Below are 16,946 nucleotides of genomic sequence, written 5' to 3' on the forward strand. Positions count from 1 at the left end.
CACATTGGCCTAGAAAAGACAAAACAAATATGAGTAATGGGAAGGTTATAACTGAGATAATTAGGAGACTTTCTTGTTACATAAGATGAATTTAATGACTGGGTCCTGTTAAAGAAGTGATATGTAAAATTATGATTGTTGAACTGTTGCCAGTGATCTTTGAAAGACTATAAAAAACAAAAAATACCACAAGACTGGAAAACAGCAAATATTTTAATTTTCTGAGAATGTATACAAAATATGGGCCAGTAACCCTGATTTTGATTGCTGGCAAAATACTATAGCATTTCACTTAAAGGGGTGATTATTGTTTACCTTTTAATCTCCAAAGTCTAACATAATACTTGACATATTGTAGAACAGTGAGTGGTACAATACCTTAGTACTCAACATTAATTAGTTCCAGAAGGCATGAGTAGCAAAAATGACCAGTACCCAATGAATTTTTTCCATAAAGAAGTCATCTCCAGTCTGCAGCCTAACTATCCTGCCTCAAATAATTCCCTAAAGGGGCATGTGGGGCTTCTAGCTTCGGAGAAACAAGGCAGCCCAGCTCTGCCCTACCTGGCTCTTCCCTTCTTAAACCAATTTACTTTCTAAGAGGAACTTTGACCTTTATACCCTTCCCCATCCACTCTGTCTAAGGTTTCTTGGGGAGGGGGGTCCCTGGATGAGGAGGCAGAAGCTATGGTCCTGCGCCCTCCACCACCACTGCCATTGCCTCCTTCGAAGTGGGCCACTACTGTTTGACCAAGACAACAATTAAGTGTGAGTACAAGTGATGAATCACTTTTTTCCTCATTGAAATGCATCAAATAACTGAATTCGATGAGATTTGAAGCAAGTATGTTCTGAGGTGCCACTGTATTTAATAACTTCTTTCTGACTGATTGATCAGTGAAATATTTGAAGGATTTTCATGTGGAAGATGGATTACATTGATCTTGTTTGGCCTTAGAGGGCAGATCTAAAAGTCAATGGAAAAAGTCTGAGGGACAGATTTCAGCTTGGGGGAAAAAAAACAAAAAAACTTTCTCAATCAGAATGATTTAAAAAATGTCACGAGATACTGAGTTCCTCCTCACTGTGGGGATTCTTGGTCAAATTCAGGTTGAACTAGATCGTCTCTGAAGCTCTTTCCAACTCAAAACTTTGTGATTTTGGTTCAGCAAGGTAAAAGATTCCACGGAGAAATAATTCTAAAACATGCTGTATTAGCTTTTAAAGCATGAACACTAGGTTTCTATTGTATTATCTTTCTCATTTTACAATAGTCCAACTTTAAGCTCACTTTTCCAGATGAGTATAACTTGTCTTTAAACAGAATCTTGATGACTCTTCGATCTCATTCTATTCAACTCAACAAAAGTGAATAAGAAAGGAGAATTTAAACCTATTTCTATGTCCTACTTAAGATTCTAGATGCCCAAGTCAGAAATCTGAGTAAAAGAAAAAAACAATGGGTTCAGTGATTGGTGCTTAGGTATCAATGTTTATCTTTATAGAAGTGAATAAGGTTATTACTTTATTCAACAACTGCTTAAGTCTCTGAGTACCTGAACCCATAAAATGCAGAGCATAAAGAAATCTCTCAAAATATAAAGTGTTTTGATTTTGAGGTCATAAATCACCTGTTCTGGAATACAAAGTTTGCCTGTAGCTAAGGAGATACAATCTTTAAACAGAAACACAGTCCAATATATAAACTAGTAGATAAGTAAGAAGCATAAGCTGAGTGCATAAAACTGCTGGGAAACAACAGGCTCTATAAACTGTTAAATGTCAAACAAATAGGTAAAAAATGTCTTCTCCTTCCCATGATTGCAGGATGATTCAGAGATAGGAAAAACATTTACATTTTGGAACCATGATACATGGGGTGTGGGGAAAGGCACTTCATTTTTCTCCCTCTCTCAAAGAAAAAAAAATGAGAAGACTAGCTAACTTTTGGAGATTAAGACTTCTGATGAATGTCTGGGGTCACCTTCATTCAATACTCAAAATTCAAAAAGTATATTTGAAGCACTACCAAGTACAGAATGTGATGAAGAACAGACAGAAAAGGCTTATGAGTCTTCAAAAGCTTATACTCTAATTAAGAAAATAAGATATGTACAAGTGGAAGTATTTTAACACAAACAGAATATAAGGACTGAAGAGAGGCAGAAAGTGATTCTAGAGTTCAAATGAAGGAAAAAAACTGGATAGGAGAGGGAGATTCAGGGGAGGTTTCATGGTGCTAACAGAATAACAGAATCTCAGAACTGAAGGGAATATTGGAGATCATCTCTGGAAGATCTCTACTAAAAGAGGAGGGAAGCAATTGTTGATAACAACTCTTCTAAAGTTTCTCTAAAACCATTCCTTCATCATTTCTTGTAGTACAAATAATATATTATTATTTTCATATACCATAACTTGTTTGGCTATTTCCCATTTGATGGGTACTTCCTCAGTTTTCATTTCTTTGCTACTGCAAAATATATATATGAAGAGAGAGAGAGAGAGAGAGAGAGAGAGAGAGAGAGAGGAGAAATGTTGTATATATTTATATATGTGCTTTTATCTTCCCTGATAGAATGTAAGCTCCTTCAGAATAACAATTGTTTCATTCTCTTTACTTCCATCACCAACACCTAGCACATTGCTAGGAACATATTAGGCATTTAACTGGGATTTGTTTGTTGACTGAATCATTGATTATTACTAGTCTGCCTTCTGGTGCCAAACAAAGATATGAAAAATGAAATAGTCAAAGATAAACTAAGGTTTATAACATAGAAGACTGAGTGAATGATGGTGTAATAGACAGAAATAGTAAAAGCAGCAGGAAGAGCAGATTTAGTAGGAAAGATAATGAGTTTCACCTGAGATGCCTTGATTTTGATGGGCCAAAGGAATACCCATATGAATGGAGTGAACTACCAGAGATGCAGGTCTGGAAGTCTAAGAAGTCAGGGTAAAGGATTGAGTTTTGGAAGCCATCTGCCTAGAAGCAGTAATTTATTGTGATGGGAATAAACTGGCAAATGAGAGTATAATGAGAGAAGAGATAAGACAGCTAAGGACAGACCCATGGAGAACAAACCCATTAATTAACCCAGCTCAATGAGCTGGTAAAGAAAAAAGAGAAAGAAGTTGTCAGTAACAACTGATCTGGGCCATAAAGGATGACAGGTAAAATTTCAAAAGGTAGAGATGAGAAAGGAGAGAATAGGACAAGGAAGTTAAGGTATGAGGAACAGAAGAAAAAAAAAAAAAACCCAAGGCCTGATATTTGGAATGAATACTAGCATTTACATAGCATTTTAAGTTTTACAAATCTCTTTACATAGATTAGCTCATTTGATTTTCACAACAATTCTATAATATAGATGCTATTATTATTATTAGTTTTATTTTAGAGATTAGGAATCTGAGGGTGAAGGAGTTTAAGTGATTGGTCCAGGGTCATGCAGTTAATGTTTGAGGCAAGATTGGGACTCAGCTTTAACTCTAAGTCCAGTGCTATCACTGTGTCACCTTGCTGTTTTTCTAGAGTGTGACTCAGGGACAACAGCTATTTAGAATCTGAAATAGACACTAAGACTACAGAGTTAGTCTTTAAATGATGACACCTGATTTTCCCCCCTCCAATATGCAATGTTTACAAAATTATTTTTTTAATATCACTGAAATATTCTATAGATGTGAAAGGAAGAAGGATCATTTGATTTTTAAAATAAATTTAGTAGTTTATAGATCCTAAGCCTAAATTAATGTTGTCTATATTTCTAGTTAATGAGTAAACTGAGTAAGTATACTCAATTGGTTGCAATATAGATATTGTGAGATAAGACTGGCAAGATGACACTATGCAGAAATTTACTAAGGAATTTGCCTATTTAGGATTTTTAGAGCTAAAAGAGGGACATTAGGGATAGATTCAGAAAAAGCAGTTTCAGGTTTCTGGACTAGAGGTCCCTCATCTGTTAAATCTACCTTCAATGCCCCTTCTAGCTCTCAAAATCCCACGTACATAAATTCCTTAGTAAAGCTTTCCATCCACTACTCCTTCCACATGCCAGGAAGTCTCAGGGGTTTGGGTTTTATCCCTTCCCAAGAGATGTTTCCTTGACAGAGGAGATTAAACTTGAAGCCAATCCAAGCCACCAAAACCCCACCTGTTTCCTATTTATTTATTTAACCCCAAATATAGATAAGCCCTAATCACTCTATTAGAGTTTAGAAACTACAAAAAATTAAATCTTTAATCTGTTAAACATCAAGAAATATATCAGTAAAAGCTTTCCTCTCCTTTTCATGATGAATGGATATTTCAGTGATAGAAAAGAATTGTAAATTTTGAAACCTTATTGTATTCTGGGGGAAAAAATGTAATTTTTCTTTGACTAATTCATTAGTAATCAGGGTGTCAACTTCAAGTGCCAAATTTTGTCTATATATATCTATTTACTAAACTGTCTTCAGTTCATTTCATATTTTCCTAAAAACAGTAGAAATCAAATCATCTAAGATACTACATAAAGTTGAAGGCAGATCTAACTCCTTTGATAACTCAATTAGGACTTTTCAAGCAGCAGAATTCTGGGAGAACATAACTAACTCTTATTTTGTCCTGCATTTGTTATTTTTCTTCCTGTGTGATGTCTCTTTGACACAAATGTCTCCTTCAATACCTTCCAAAAAGATAACCAAAAAAAAAAAAAATCAGAGTATTTCAATAGTTCAAAGAAGTCATTTCTTTTCTTTACCCTACCTAATAAGACCCAAAATGTAGCAGTCCCTTAACAAATACTTATTGACTAAGAAGATACAATTCTCTTTGCCTACCATAAATGGCTCTGCTGACAGGGACACATTTTTTTCTCAGTAATAATTCAAGTTTCCTCTTTTTGTTTTAATATATACCTTCTCATGTCTACATGACTCTTTTGCTACTTCCTCTCTGGGTTGTGTAGTTCAGGAGAAAATACATTCACACAGTCATCTGCAAAACTGTAAGACACAAATGTAGCACCTACTGATGACATATGCATGTCATATGTGAATGCATATCCTGTGGTTTACTTGTCCTGTCTGTAGTCTATGTTGGCTTATTTGGGCAGTAGCAGGCAAAGACCTCAAACATTCTTTTGACAAGCACTTGTTCTTTGCTAAGGATTCAAAAACAAAGGTGAAACATTCATTTTTTGCTGTAGTTGACTTTAAAAAAAATACTTTTGTAGTTTTCACTTTTCCTATTAGTATTAGTACAAGTTGTATTTCTTATGTTGCAGAAGAAGCTCTCTTCCCAGAGTAACCAAAATGATTGTTTTTTTAGTACTTTCCAAAAAACTTAACAGTCTTACTAGGGATGTGGGATGGACTTAGCTAGAATTTTATATTAGTTTTACATAATCAAATGCTAACAAGTATCTCTTTTCTAAATCTTGTGATTTAGAAGAGAAAAAGATCAATTAATATGCATTTTGGAGATGATAAAGATGTTTTACATGAAATAGATAATACCAATGAAAGATATTTTGCTGAATCGAATCTAGAATTGAATTTAGCTGAATTGAATTTTTTTAAGATAAGTTTTCTGATATAGACAATTTGGTTCATGTTTTAGTACAAGAAATATTAGACTAATTATAAGGTTCCTTTTACAGATGGAAATATAGACATATGTGTATATGTATGACATATACGCCTATATATATTATGTTTTTGTACGCATATATCTGTGTGTGTGAGTGTATACATATATATATATATATATATATATATGTATATATATATATGCATACTTACCAAAAGTAAGAGTGCTATAGTGTCTGGCCCATGATAGACACTTAATACTTGTTGATTTGATTTATCCATTAAAAAAAAATCTTCCATAGCAAGTTTGCCCAGGGCACTGTGATAGTTGTCTGCTGGGTTGTGTTTATTTTTATATATATATTTTTTCTGTCCATTTATTTTAGAACAGTTCAAACTGTTTTATCTGTTATGGCTTTCTAACACCATTTGAGTCAGGTAACTAACTATATTTGGCTTATTTTTTTCAAAGAATAAGCTAGGGGCTTTTCTTCAGATTCACAATATACATATATATATATACACACACATATATATATATATGGTACACAAAAGTCTCAATACAGTTTTTAGGCTCATGCATATACGTAAAAACACACATGCATACAGAAATACATATTATACAATGAACATGCACATGTATTCCAAAAGCCTTAGGGCAGTTGTAAGTAAATTGCACAAAGACTTTTGGAACATTCTGACTATATGTGTAAATATACAATTAGTTTAAAAAACAAACACATAAACCCAAAGATTATTTATATAAATGATATAAATATAAATAACTGCTGAAAACTTTCACAGGGGACTGGGAAGAATCTCTATGGAACATTATAAAAAGAAAGATAGGTCAAGCTAACAAATATTAATTAAGTGTCTCCTATGTGCCAGGCACTAGGAATAAAAAGAAAAGTAAAAATCAATTTTGCTCTCAAAGAGCTCATAATCAAATGGGGGAGACAACACATAAGCCATCATGTGCAAACAAGATTTATGTAGGATAAACTGTAGGTAATCTCAGTGGGAGGGCATTAGCACTAAGGGAATAGGGAATGGGATTTTAGCTGAGACTTGAAGGAATGCAGGGAAGTCAAATAGCAGAGGTGAGGGAGGGCATTGAAGATATGGGATTCAGCCACAGAAAATGCAAGGTGAGAAAGCTGTAGACTGTGTAGATCAGGGGTCCTCAAACTTTTAAAATAGGGGGCCAGTTCACTGTCCCTCAGACTGTTGGAAGGCCGGACCATAGTAAAAACAAAAATTTTGTTTTGTGGGCCTTTAAATAAAGAAACTTCATAGCTCTGGGTGAGGGGGATAAACATCCTCAGCTGTTGCATCTGGCCCGTGGGCCGTAGTTTGAGGACCCCTGGTAGATCTAGTAGACAGAGAAGATCTACATATGTTGAGGAGATCAATCATGAATGTATTTCTATGCCAATATACGGCAATTTTCATTCCTGTGTATTTTGTGCCATTTTGTTTTGTAGATTCAGAGAAAGGAGAGCAAAAGTTAATGAACAGAAATCACAGAGAAGTCCCATGTCACTACCTGTGTGCTGGATAGCCCCATCTGGAGGACAGGAGCTTAAACACAATCAGCACCAAAACCCAACAATCTGAGGTGTTCATTATGAAAAAGATTATTTTGTGGATCAGAGAACTATTTGAAGCCTCCTCAAGTCATTTCATTTGATCCTTATTCAAAGCAGGAATTTTGTCTAAAAGATCCCTGAGAAGTTGTTGTTTGGCTTTTTTGTTTGAAAGACCTCCAATTCTGGAAAATTCACTAATGCTGGAGGAATCCCATTCCATTTTTGATAGCTCTTTAAAGAGTAATAATAACAGTAATAATAATAAGTATTTATATAGCATTTTGAGGTTTTTCAAACCATTTAAATAGTATTAATTCATTTTATCCTCACAACAACCATGAGAAGTAGATGAGACTACTAGTATTCACATTTTTCAGATGAAGAAACTGAGGCTGAGTTTAAGTGTCTTGCCCTCAGTTACACAGCTAATAAATATTTGAGACAGGATTTGAAACCACTTCTTCCTGAATCCAGGCCCAACATAATATCTAGCTGTCTTTAATTGTTAAGACATTTTTTAGTTATACTGAATCCCTATTTCAGTGATTCCCTGAATCCCTGTAATTTCCACATAATGGTATTAGTTCACTTTACTGGGGTTTGATAGAATAAGCTTAATCATTTTTCTACATGGAGTTCCTTCAAGTATTTAGCTATCATGTCCTTTAAAAAAATCTTTTCTTCTCTCTTAAATGATTCTCAAATTAACATACCTAAACTAAATCTCTGTATTGCCTATTTCTGAGTCCTCTCAGTGTCCCAAGAATCTGCCTGCCATGGGGTCCAGTCCATCAATTTCTCCTTTAAAAATGTTTTGTCCAACACTGGAAAAAATACCTTCAATGTAGTTTGACCAGGGAAAATTACTCTACAACTATAAAATTAGCATTTGCTTGGTTGTCACATCACAATGATTCATACTGAGCTTGCAGACCATTAAAAGCCCTATTCTTTTTTTACATAAATTATTTTCCAACCAAACTATTCTCTTCCCATCTTGTATTTTTAGAGGTGATTTTTAGAAATTCAAGCACAGAACTTTGCAGTCATATCTATTAAATTTTGTTTTTACCTTCCAATCTTTCATAATATGTTTGGATCATGATTTCATCACCTAGTGTATTAGCTATCTCTCTTTGCTTTGTCTCATCCATAAAATTAATAAGCATGCATATGATCTATGGCTTTATTCAAGTCACTGATTAAAATGATCAAAAGAGAAGGGTGAGGCAGTAAATTCTTCATTACTGGAAATGTTTCAGCTGAGGCTGAAAGAAAACCAGTCAGGGATATTGCTTAACAGAATCTGACCTGAGGTGTGAAGCTGGATTAGATGAGCTCTGTGGGCTCTTCCAACACAAACATTCTGTGAGACCTCATCTCTAGTTCTGTTACTCTAAGTTACTTTTTTACTGATAAACTTGAATATGCAACTGGTTTGGTAATTTCTTTTTACCATAGAACTATCAAGAGAGGGAAAAAAATATTAAATACACAAAATGTGCTAAAGTTATTGGGAGGGCCAAAGAAGAACTAGAAAACATTATGAAATACAAAATGGATAATTTTGATTATATTAAATTAAAAAGGTTTTTTACCAAAAATCCAATGCATGCAAAATTAGAAGGGAAGCAGAAACCCGGGAAAAAATTTTTACATCTAAGGTTTCTGATAAAGGCTTCATTTCCAAAATATATAGAGAATTGACTCAAATTTATAAGAATACAAGTCATTTTCTAATTGATAAATGATCAAAGGATACAAAACAGTCAATTTTCAGATGAAGAAATTAAAGTCATTTCTAGTCACATAAAAAAATGCTCTAAATCACTACTGATTAGAGAAATGCAAATTAAGACAACTTTGAGGTATCAATTCACACTTCTCAAATTGGCTGATGATAGAAAAAGTTAATTATAAATGTTGGAGGGGATGTAGGAAAATTGGGATACTGATATATTGTTGGTGGAGTTGTGAACCGAACCAATCACTCTAGAGAGCAATCACTCTAGACCTATGCTCAAAGGGCTACCACAAACTGCATACCCTTTGATTCAGCAATGTCTCTACTGATTCTATATTACAAAGAGATCATAAAAAAAGGGAAAGAGCCCACATGTGCAAAAATGTTTATAGCAACCCTTTTTGTAGTGGCAAGGAACTGGAAAGTGAGTGGCTGCCCATCAACTGGAGAATGGCTGAATAGGGTATATATATGAATGTAATGGAATATTATTGTTCTATAAAAAATGATCAGCAGGATAATTTCAGAAAAGTCTGGAGAGACTTACTTGAACTGATGCTAAGTAAAGTGGGCAAAACCAAGAGAATATTATACACAGCAACAAAAAAATTATGTGATGATCAACTGCAACGGATATGATTCTTTTCAACAATGAGGTGATGCAGGCCAATTCCAATAGACTTGTGATGGAGAGAGTCATCTGCATCCAGAGAGAGGACTGTGGAGATTGAATATGGATCATAACATAGGATTTTCACCATTTTTTTTTGGTTATTATTGTTTGCTTGCTTGTGTTTTTCTTTCCCAATTTTCCCCCTTTTGATCTGATTTTTCTCATGCAGCATAATAAATGTGGAAATATGTTTAGAAGATTTACACATGTTTATTACTTGCGATTTAGGGGAGGAAGAAGATGAGAAGAGAGGGTGAAAAATTTGGAACATAAAGTTTGCAAGGATGAATGTTAAAAACTATCTTTGAATGTATTTTGAAAAATAAAAAGCTACTATTATAAAAATAAATTTATTGGAAAGTATTCAATTCAATTGTTGTTCTTTTGTTTTCTTTTTAAAATCTATTCTAAGTGATATGTGATTTTATGAAAAATTTTAAATCCATTAAATGTATTTTCAAACAGGCTTGGACATATTTACTTAGGCCTTAGATTACTCTTCTGAATGAACATGTAGGAAAAATTGCTGATTATTTGAATGACACTTCCCAAGAATTAATCCCCTGAAGAAGATTATAATCTCTTTTCTCTTAATCACTACAATCACTGAGGTGAACTAAGCATAAATTCCACTAAGACAATGCTTTTGATTCCTTAAGAAATATGCTTTTTGAATTACATATAGAAAATTAATTTTGCTTTATAATATCCTGCCACCAAAAATGTACTTAGCTATGTCATAATTCTCATTATATATGTATTTGTTATAGCTTACCTGTTACAGAGAACTTAAGCAATTCTATTCTGTCCATGAGATTAGCAGATTTCAGATTGTCATAAGCACCCAGTAACTGTGAGTCACTTACATCAGCACCCAAATAATAGGCATTCTGTGATGAAATACAAATTTTGAAAAATAAGTAAAATTATGAAATATTTTGTTTATCTAAGTAAGTCGATTTCCGTTTTCTTAAATGACAAAAGAGCAAAATCTATGTTTAGCAAAATTCAGTATACTTCAAAAAAAGCCTGAAGTTAATGCAAAGAAAAAAAATTCATTTTGATGTGTTAATGGTACTGTTAACAATATATTATAAAAACTCCATTGATCAAGCAGGATATCTGAAAGGGAAGGCTAGTCACAAAGAATATCATGGTATCTTCAAGAACATGGTATGCCACAATAACTTTCTTTTCTTTTTTAATAGGGTTGTTAGAATGATACATCAAAATGAAGTAGAGAGAGAGAGAGGGAGAGAAAGGGAGAGAAAGGGAGAGAGAGAGAGAGAGAGAGAGAGAGAGAGAGAGAGAGAGAGAGAGAGAGAGAGGTCTAAACCAGATTAAAATGTAGTTGGGAAATATTTAACCAAATGATGTTATGGGCCAGAATCTGAACTTGAAACAAGGATTCTCACAAGGTACTAGCTAAGTGGAATTGATGAGACAATGGTTATCTAGTTTAGCATGGTGCTTAATAGTTCTCTAAGTTCAGTATGATTGATTTAATAATTTAATAATTTAATTTGATTTAATATTTGTTAATAATGGTTTCCTAGTGATATAATGATTGGTTTATACTCATTGTAGAGCATATAAGCTGGGAGCCTCAGCTAGGTTCATTCAGAGGCAGAGAAGACAAGAGAACTGGAGGCAGGAGCTTAAGCTCTCAGAGGGAAGGAGATAGAAATTCATTTCCACCTTCAGTCAGGCTCCTGGTGGCAGGCTCTCCTCCTGCATTTCTCCATTGAGACCAAGGCCGGCCTGAAAGGCTCTCTAGAAAGCTACCCAGACCCAGGAAGAAGATAATAAAGGATCTGGACTTTCTTGTGATCATTACTCTACTGAAACAAAGGCTGCTTCCCAGAGACCCCAAGAAAATGGAACCAAGAACATTACAAAGTAAAAATAATACAGTGGAACACAGATCATGTTATTATGTGGTCTTATATGGGGCTCTAGGGATCTTTATGCAGAATTTAGTGGCCCTGAATCTATTTGAATTTGAAACTACTGCTATAGATAACAATCTACCTAGACTTAGTAAATTGTCAGACAAAATCTCTCATTCTGTTCTTGTGGACAGGATGACAACAGACTTGGCAGTAGACTGGTACAATTAAGCAGTTTCAGAACTGATTGAATGGCCAGACCTGAAGATCAGTCATAAATAGTTCAGCCTCAACACAGGCTTTTGGAGGGCTTAAGGTATCCTTATCAATCATTTGGGGAAAGCCAATGAGATAATGTTCATCAAATTTGCATATGACATAACGCTAGGATAGGTATATACCAAACTGTGCGCCAATGTCAAAGTCTAACAATGTAAAAATGAATCAAAAAGTAACATGTTTGAAAAAAGAGTGGAAGATTTTGGTGAAGGGCAATTGTTTTGGGGAAACTGCTCTGAAGTCAGAGGGCCTGAGATCCATTTTTTACTCTGTCATTTACTACCTGGGTAACTTTGGCATAGTAATTTTCCCTCTCTTGGTTTTTTTCATTAAGAAAAAAAAAAGGGCTAGACAAAATCAGGGATTCTTCACTGGTCAGTGAGGTAGATTTAAAAAAAAGTACACAGTTATATATGTATATGCACACACACATATGTATATCTCAAATAATTAAAATATGTTGGAGCTACTAATAGAATTGTATAAAATTTATCAGTAGCTACAATAAAAGACTACAGTATGGATGATATATTCCAACAAACTAAAAAACTAGGACTGTGGCAAGATGGGTTCATATGCTTGCTGTATTCTCATCTAGTCAGACCTCATTTGGGGTACTGTGTTTAGTTTTGGGCACCATATTTTAGGAAGGATATTGAAAAGCTACAAAGAGTTAACAGATCAACCAGGAGGGTGAAAAGCTGTGAGATAATGCTACTGGCTAAATCAACCCAAAGTTTGACCTAGATAAGACAACTCAATCCATCTTCCAATTGCCAAAGTGATATTCTTAAAGCACAGGTGTGACCATGTTACTTGCCTGCTCACTAAGCTCTAGTAGCTCCCTATTACTTTTTTTTTTTTTATTAATTATAACTTTTTATTTACAGAGCCCATGTCTGGGTAATTTTTTTTTTTTTTACAACATTATCCCTTGCACTCACTTCTGTTCTGACTTTTCCCCTCTCTCCCTTCACCCCCTCCCCCAGATGGCAAGTAGTCCTATACAAGTTAAATATGTTATATGGTATCCTAGATACAATATATGCAGAATCAAACAGTTCTCTTGTTGCACAGGAAGAATTGGATTCAGAAGGCAAAAATAACCTGGGAAGAAAAACAAAAATGCAAACAGTTTATATTCATTTCCCAGTGTTCTTTCTTTGGGTGTAGCTGCTTCTGTCCATCCTTGATCAATTGAAACTGAGTTGATTTCTTTGTCAAAGAAATCCACTTCCATCAGAACACATCCTCATACAGTATCATTGTTGAAGTATATAATGATCTCCTGGTTCTGCTCATTTCACTTAGCATCAGTTCATGTAAGTCTCGCCAATCTTCTCTGTATTCATCCTGCTGGTCATTTCTTACAGAACAATAATATTCCATAATATTCATATACCACAATTTATTCAACCATTTGCCAATTGATGGGCATCCATTCATTTTCCAGCTTCTAGCCACTACAAACAGGACTGCCATAAACATTTTGGCACATACAGGTCCCTTTCCCTTCTTTAGTATCTCTTTGGGGCATAAGCCCAGTAGAAACACTGCTAGATCAAAGAGTATGCACAGTTTGATAACTTTTTCAGCATAGTTCCAAATTGCTCTCCAGAATGGCTAGATGTGTTCACAATTCCACCAACAATGTATCAGTGTCCCTGTTTTCCCACACCCCCTCCAATATTCCGCATTATCTTTCCCTGTCATTCTAGCCAATCTGACAGGTTTGTAGTGGTATCTCAGAGTTGTCTTAATTTGCATTTCTCTGATTAATAATGACTTGGAACATATTTTCATATGGCTAGAAATAGTTTGAATTTATTCAGCTGAGAATTGTCTGTTCATATCCTTTGACCATTTATCAATTGGAGAATGGCTTGATATCTTATAAATTAGAGTCAATTCTCTATATAATTTGGAAATGAGGCCTTTATCAGAACCATTGACTGTAAAAATGTTTTCCCAGTTTATTGTTTCCCTTCTAATCTTGTCTGCATTAGTTTTGTTTGTACAAAAACTTTTCAATTTGATATAATCAAAATTTTCTATTTTGTAGTCAATAGTGACTTCTAGTTCTTCTTTGGTCATAAATTTCTTCCTCTTCCACAGGTCTAAGAGGTAAACTATCCTATGTTCTTTCAACTTATTTATAATCTCATTCTTTATGCCTAGGTCATGAACCCATTTTGATCTTAACTTGGTGTATGGTGTTAAGTGTGGGTCAATGCCTAGTTTCTGCCATTCTAATGTCCAATTTTCCTAGCAATTTTTGTCAAATAATGAGTTTTTATCCCAAAAACTGGGGTATTTGGGTTTGTCAAACACTAGATTATTAAAGTTATTGGCTGTTTTGTCCTTTGAACCTAACCTATTCCATTGATCAACTAGTCAATTTCTTAGCCAATACCAGATGGCTTTGGCAACTGTTGCTTTATAATATAATTTTAGATCTGGTATAGCTAAGCTACCTTCATTTGATTTTTTTTTTCATTAATTCCCTTGAAATTCTTGACCTTTTGCTTTTCCATATGAACTTTGTTGTTATTTTTTCTAGGTCATTAAAATAGTTTTTTGGGGGTCTGATTGGTATAGAGCTAAATAAATAGATTAGTTTAGGTAGTATTGTCATCTTTATTATATTTGCTCGCCCAATCCAAGAGCATTTAATATTTTTCCAGTTGATTAGATCAGACTTAATTTGTGTGGAAAGTATTTTGTAATTTTGCTCATAAAGTTTCTGATTTTCCCTTGGCAGATAGATTCCTAAATATTTTATACAATCAGTAGTTACTTTAAATGGAATTTCTCTTTGTAACTCTAACTGTTGGGTTTTGTTAGTGATATATAAGAATGCTGATGATTTATGTGGGTTCCCTATTACTTTTAAAACCAAATATAAATTCCACTACTGGGTATGAAAGCCCTTTATGGCCTGGTCCCAACTTATCTTTCCAGTCTTGTGACATCACTTTTTCACAATCATTGTTCTAGTCAAATTAATTTTCTTCCTGAGCCTTACACAATTTACTTTTCTGTCTTTCAGACTTTTCACCAACTGTCCCCTGTGACTAGGACACACACTTTCTCCACTTTACTTCTTAGAATATTTACTTTCTTTCAAAACTCAATTCTGATATCATCTCCTGTATATAGTCTTTCCTCATGTGCTACTGTCTCTTCTTTAAATAATTTTGCAGTTATTTTGGGGCACATTACTTCCCCTTCTAGAACATAAGTTAGCAGATAGCAGGAGTCATTTCCTTCTTGTCTTGTGCCTCCACTGCCTAGCATAGCTCCTGGTACATAACGGTCATTTCAAATATGATTGTTATCTTCAAGTATTGTCACGTGGAAGGAAAAGCACATTGATGCTACTATTACTGATGTAAGCGTATTATCCTACAATATTATAAACTCCTTGAAGGAACACACACATACACACACACACACACACACACACACACCCTACTATCTAGAATAATAGTACTTTTCACTAAGTGCTTAGCAAAGGTTTGCTAAAATGAATTTTTGAAACATTTGTACATTTTTCTAAAATACTAAAATAAACATAATTTAATCATTTAATGCATTAATATTTATGCCTTGCTTCCATAAGAACTCATTACCTGTTATTGCACTGTAATAGGTTCCATAAAAGGTATAAGAGAAGTAAAATACAGTATCTGTCTGAGACCCATAATTGAATTAGAGACAAGTTATATATATGCAAAACAACCAAAGAAGAATTGAAAAGCAACATATACATATAAGCTTAAAATAATGTGGCATGTAATTTATCTAGTTTTTTATTAGTTTATTTGTAGATAATATTCATTTTAGTTTGTATTTTCTCTGTAGGGAAGGGGAAATATCTTAAGAATGACAAATATGTTATGGCTATGAGCTACAGGTGTGGAGTGAGTAGAGCTGGATTCAATTCTTGTACTCCTAGGAAGAATTATGTGTCACTTTGGGAAAGCCAGTGAAGCTCTTTGGTGATAAGCTTCCTCTTCTGTACAGGGAAGGTGTTGGACTAAATGACCTCACTCTAATTTTTTTTTTTTTAAATGAGGAATTTCCCTATATCTAGTTGAGAATTAGGCTACATAGAATTGTATTCACGTAAATGTCCCTGTAATGGACAGAGAGCTGGTCTCAGAGTTAGTCAGGCCTATGTTCGAGTCCTGTCTCTAAAACACATGCTGTTTGAACCTGAGCCAATCACTTAACTTTTCAGTCGCCTTTTCTAGTCAAAACCCCGTTTAAGCTTTAGAACTTACAGGCCATTCTTTGGCAGCTTCCAACAGAATCGTTCCAAGTCCACACATTGGATCCAAAACAACTGCACCAATCTGCAGAAAAAAAAAAAAAAATTATTTGGAGATGACAGTCAAGGCAGAGAAATACCCATGTTTATAACTCCTGTGGCAGTACACAGATACAGCGCAGACAGAAATTAACTTTGGGGAAAAGCACTACCAATGAGAGGAACCAGGAAAGGCCTCAGGTGGGTAAGGGGCATTCCCCTAAGCTTTGAAGGGAACCATGGACTCCAGTGGTAGAAGTAAAGAGGGAGGACATTTCAGGAACAGGGAATAATCTGTACAAAAGTGCAGAGGAGATGGGGTGTTGTGTATGTGGAATAGCCAGTGGACTAATTTGAGTGGAATGGAGCTCATGAGGAAATTTCAGTGTGTGCACGCATGTGGGCAATAAAGTGAAATAACTCCATAAATCCACTAGAGCCAGATTACAGAGAATTGTAAGAGGCAACAAGGCAGTGTGATGGACAAAGTGCTGGGCTGGGAAATAGGAGGGAAATTCAAGTCCTGTCTCAGATACTTTCTAGCTGTCTGATCCTGGGCAAGTTGCTTAAAGTCTGCCTGCCTCAGTTTTCTCAGCTGTAAAATAAGGATATTCAGAGCACCTCCCTTGTAGGGTTGTTGTGAGGATCAAATGAGATGATCATTGGAAAGTAGAGAATGCTAACTGTTGTCATTAGGTGTCAAACACAAGAAGCAAATAAGAATCACATGAGTGAATTTGGACAGCCGTACAAGATGGGTTGGAGAGGACAATGGTAGACTGTATCATGAGAAGGCTGTCCCAGCAGTCGAGGAGCTGGAGTGATAGCCATCTGAGGGGACAGAAGGGAGAGATGCGGGAGGTGCAGAGCAAGA

At 34.9% G+C, this 16,946-nt stretch overlaps 1 protein-coding gene across 1 annotated transcript in view; it reads right to left on the reverse strand.

Moving 5' to 3' along the window:
- THUMPD2 (THUMP domain containing 2) overlaps positions 1 to 16,946 on the reverse strand; it is a 48,227-nt gene that overhangs the window by 4,352 nt on the left and 26,929 nt on the right. Inside the window, exons 7-8 of the mRNA XM_051975161.1 lie at positions 16,047 to 16,118; positions 10,368 to 10,482 (exon numbers count right to left, since the gene is read on the reverse strand). Coding sequence (XP_051831121.1) covers positions 10,368 to 10,482; positions 16,047 to 16,118 — 187 coding nt within the window. The remainder of the gene's footprint in view (positions 1 to 10,367; positions 10,483 to 16,046; positions 16,119 to 16,946) is intronic.

This window comes from Antechinus flavipes, chromosome 2 (assembly GCF_016432865.1).
Source record: "Antechinus flavipes isolate AdamAnt ecotype Samford, QLD, Australia chromosome 2, AdamAnt_v2, whole genome shotgun sequence".
Classification (NCBI taxonomy): Eukaryota; Metazoa; Chordata; class Mammalia; order Dasyuromorphia; family Dasyuridae; genus Antechinus; species Antechinus flavipes.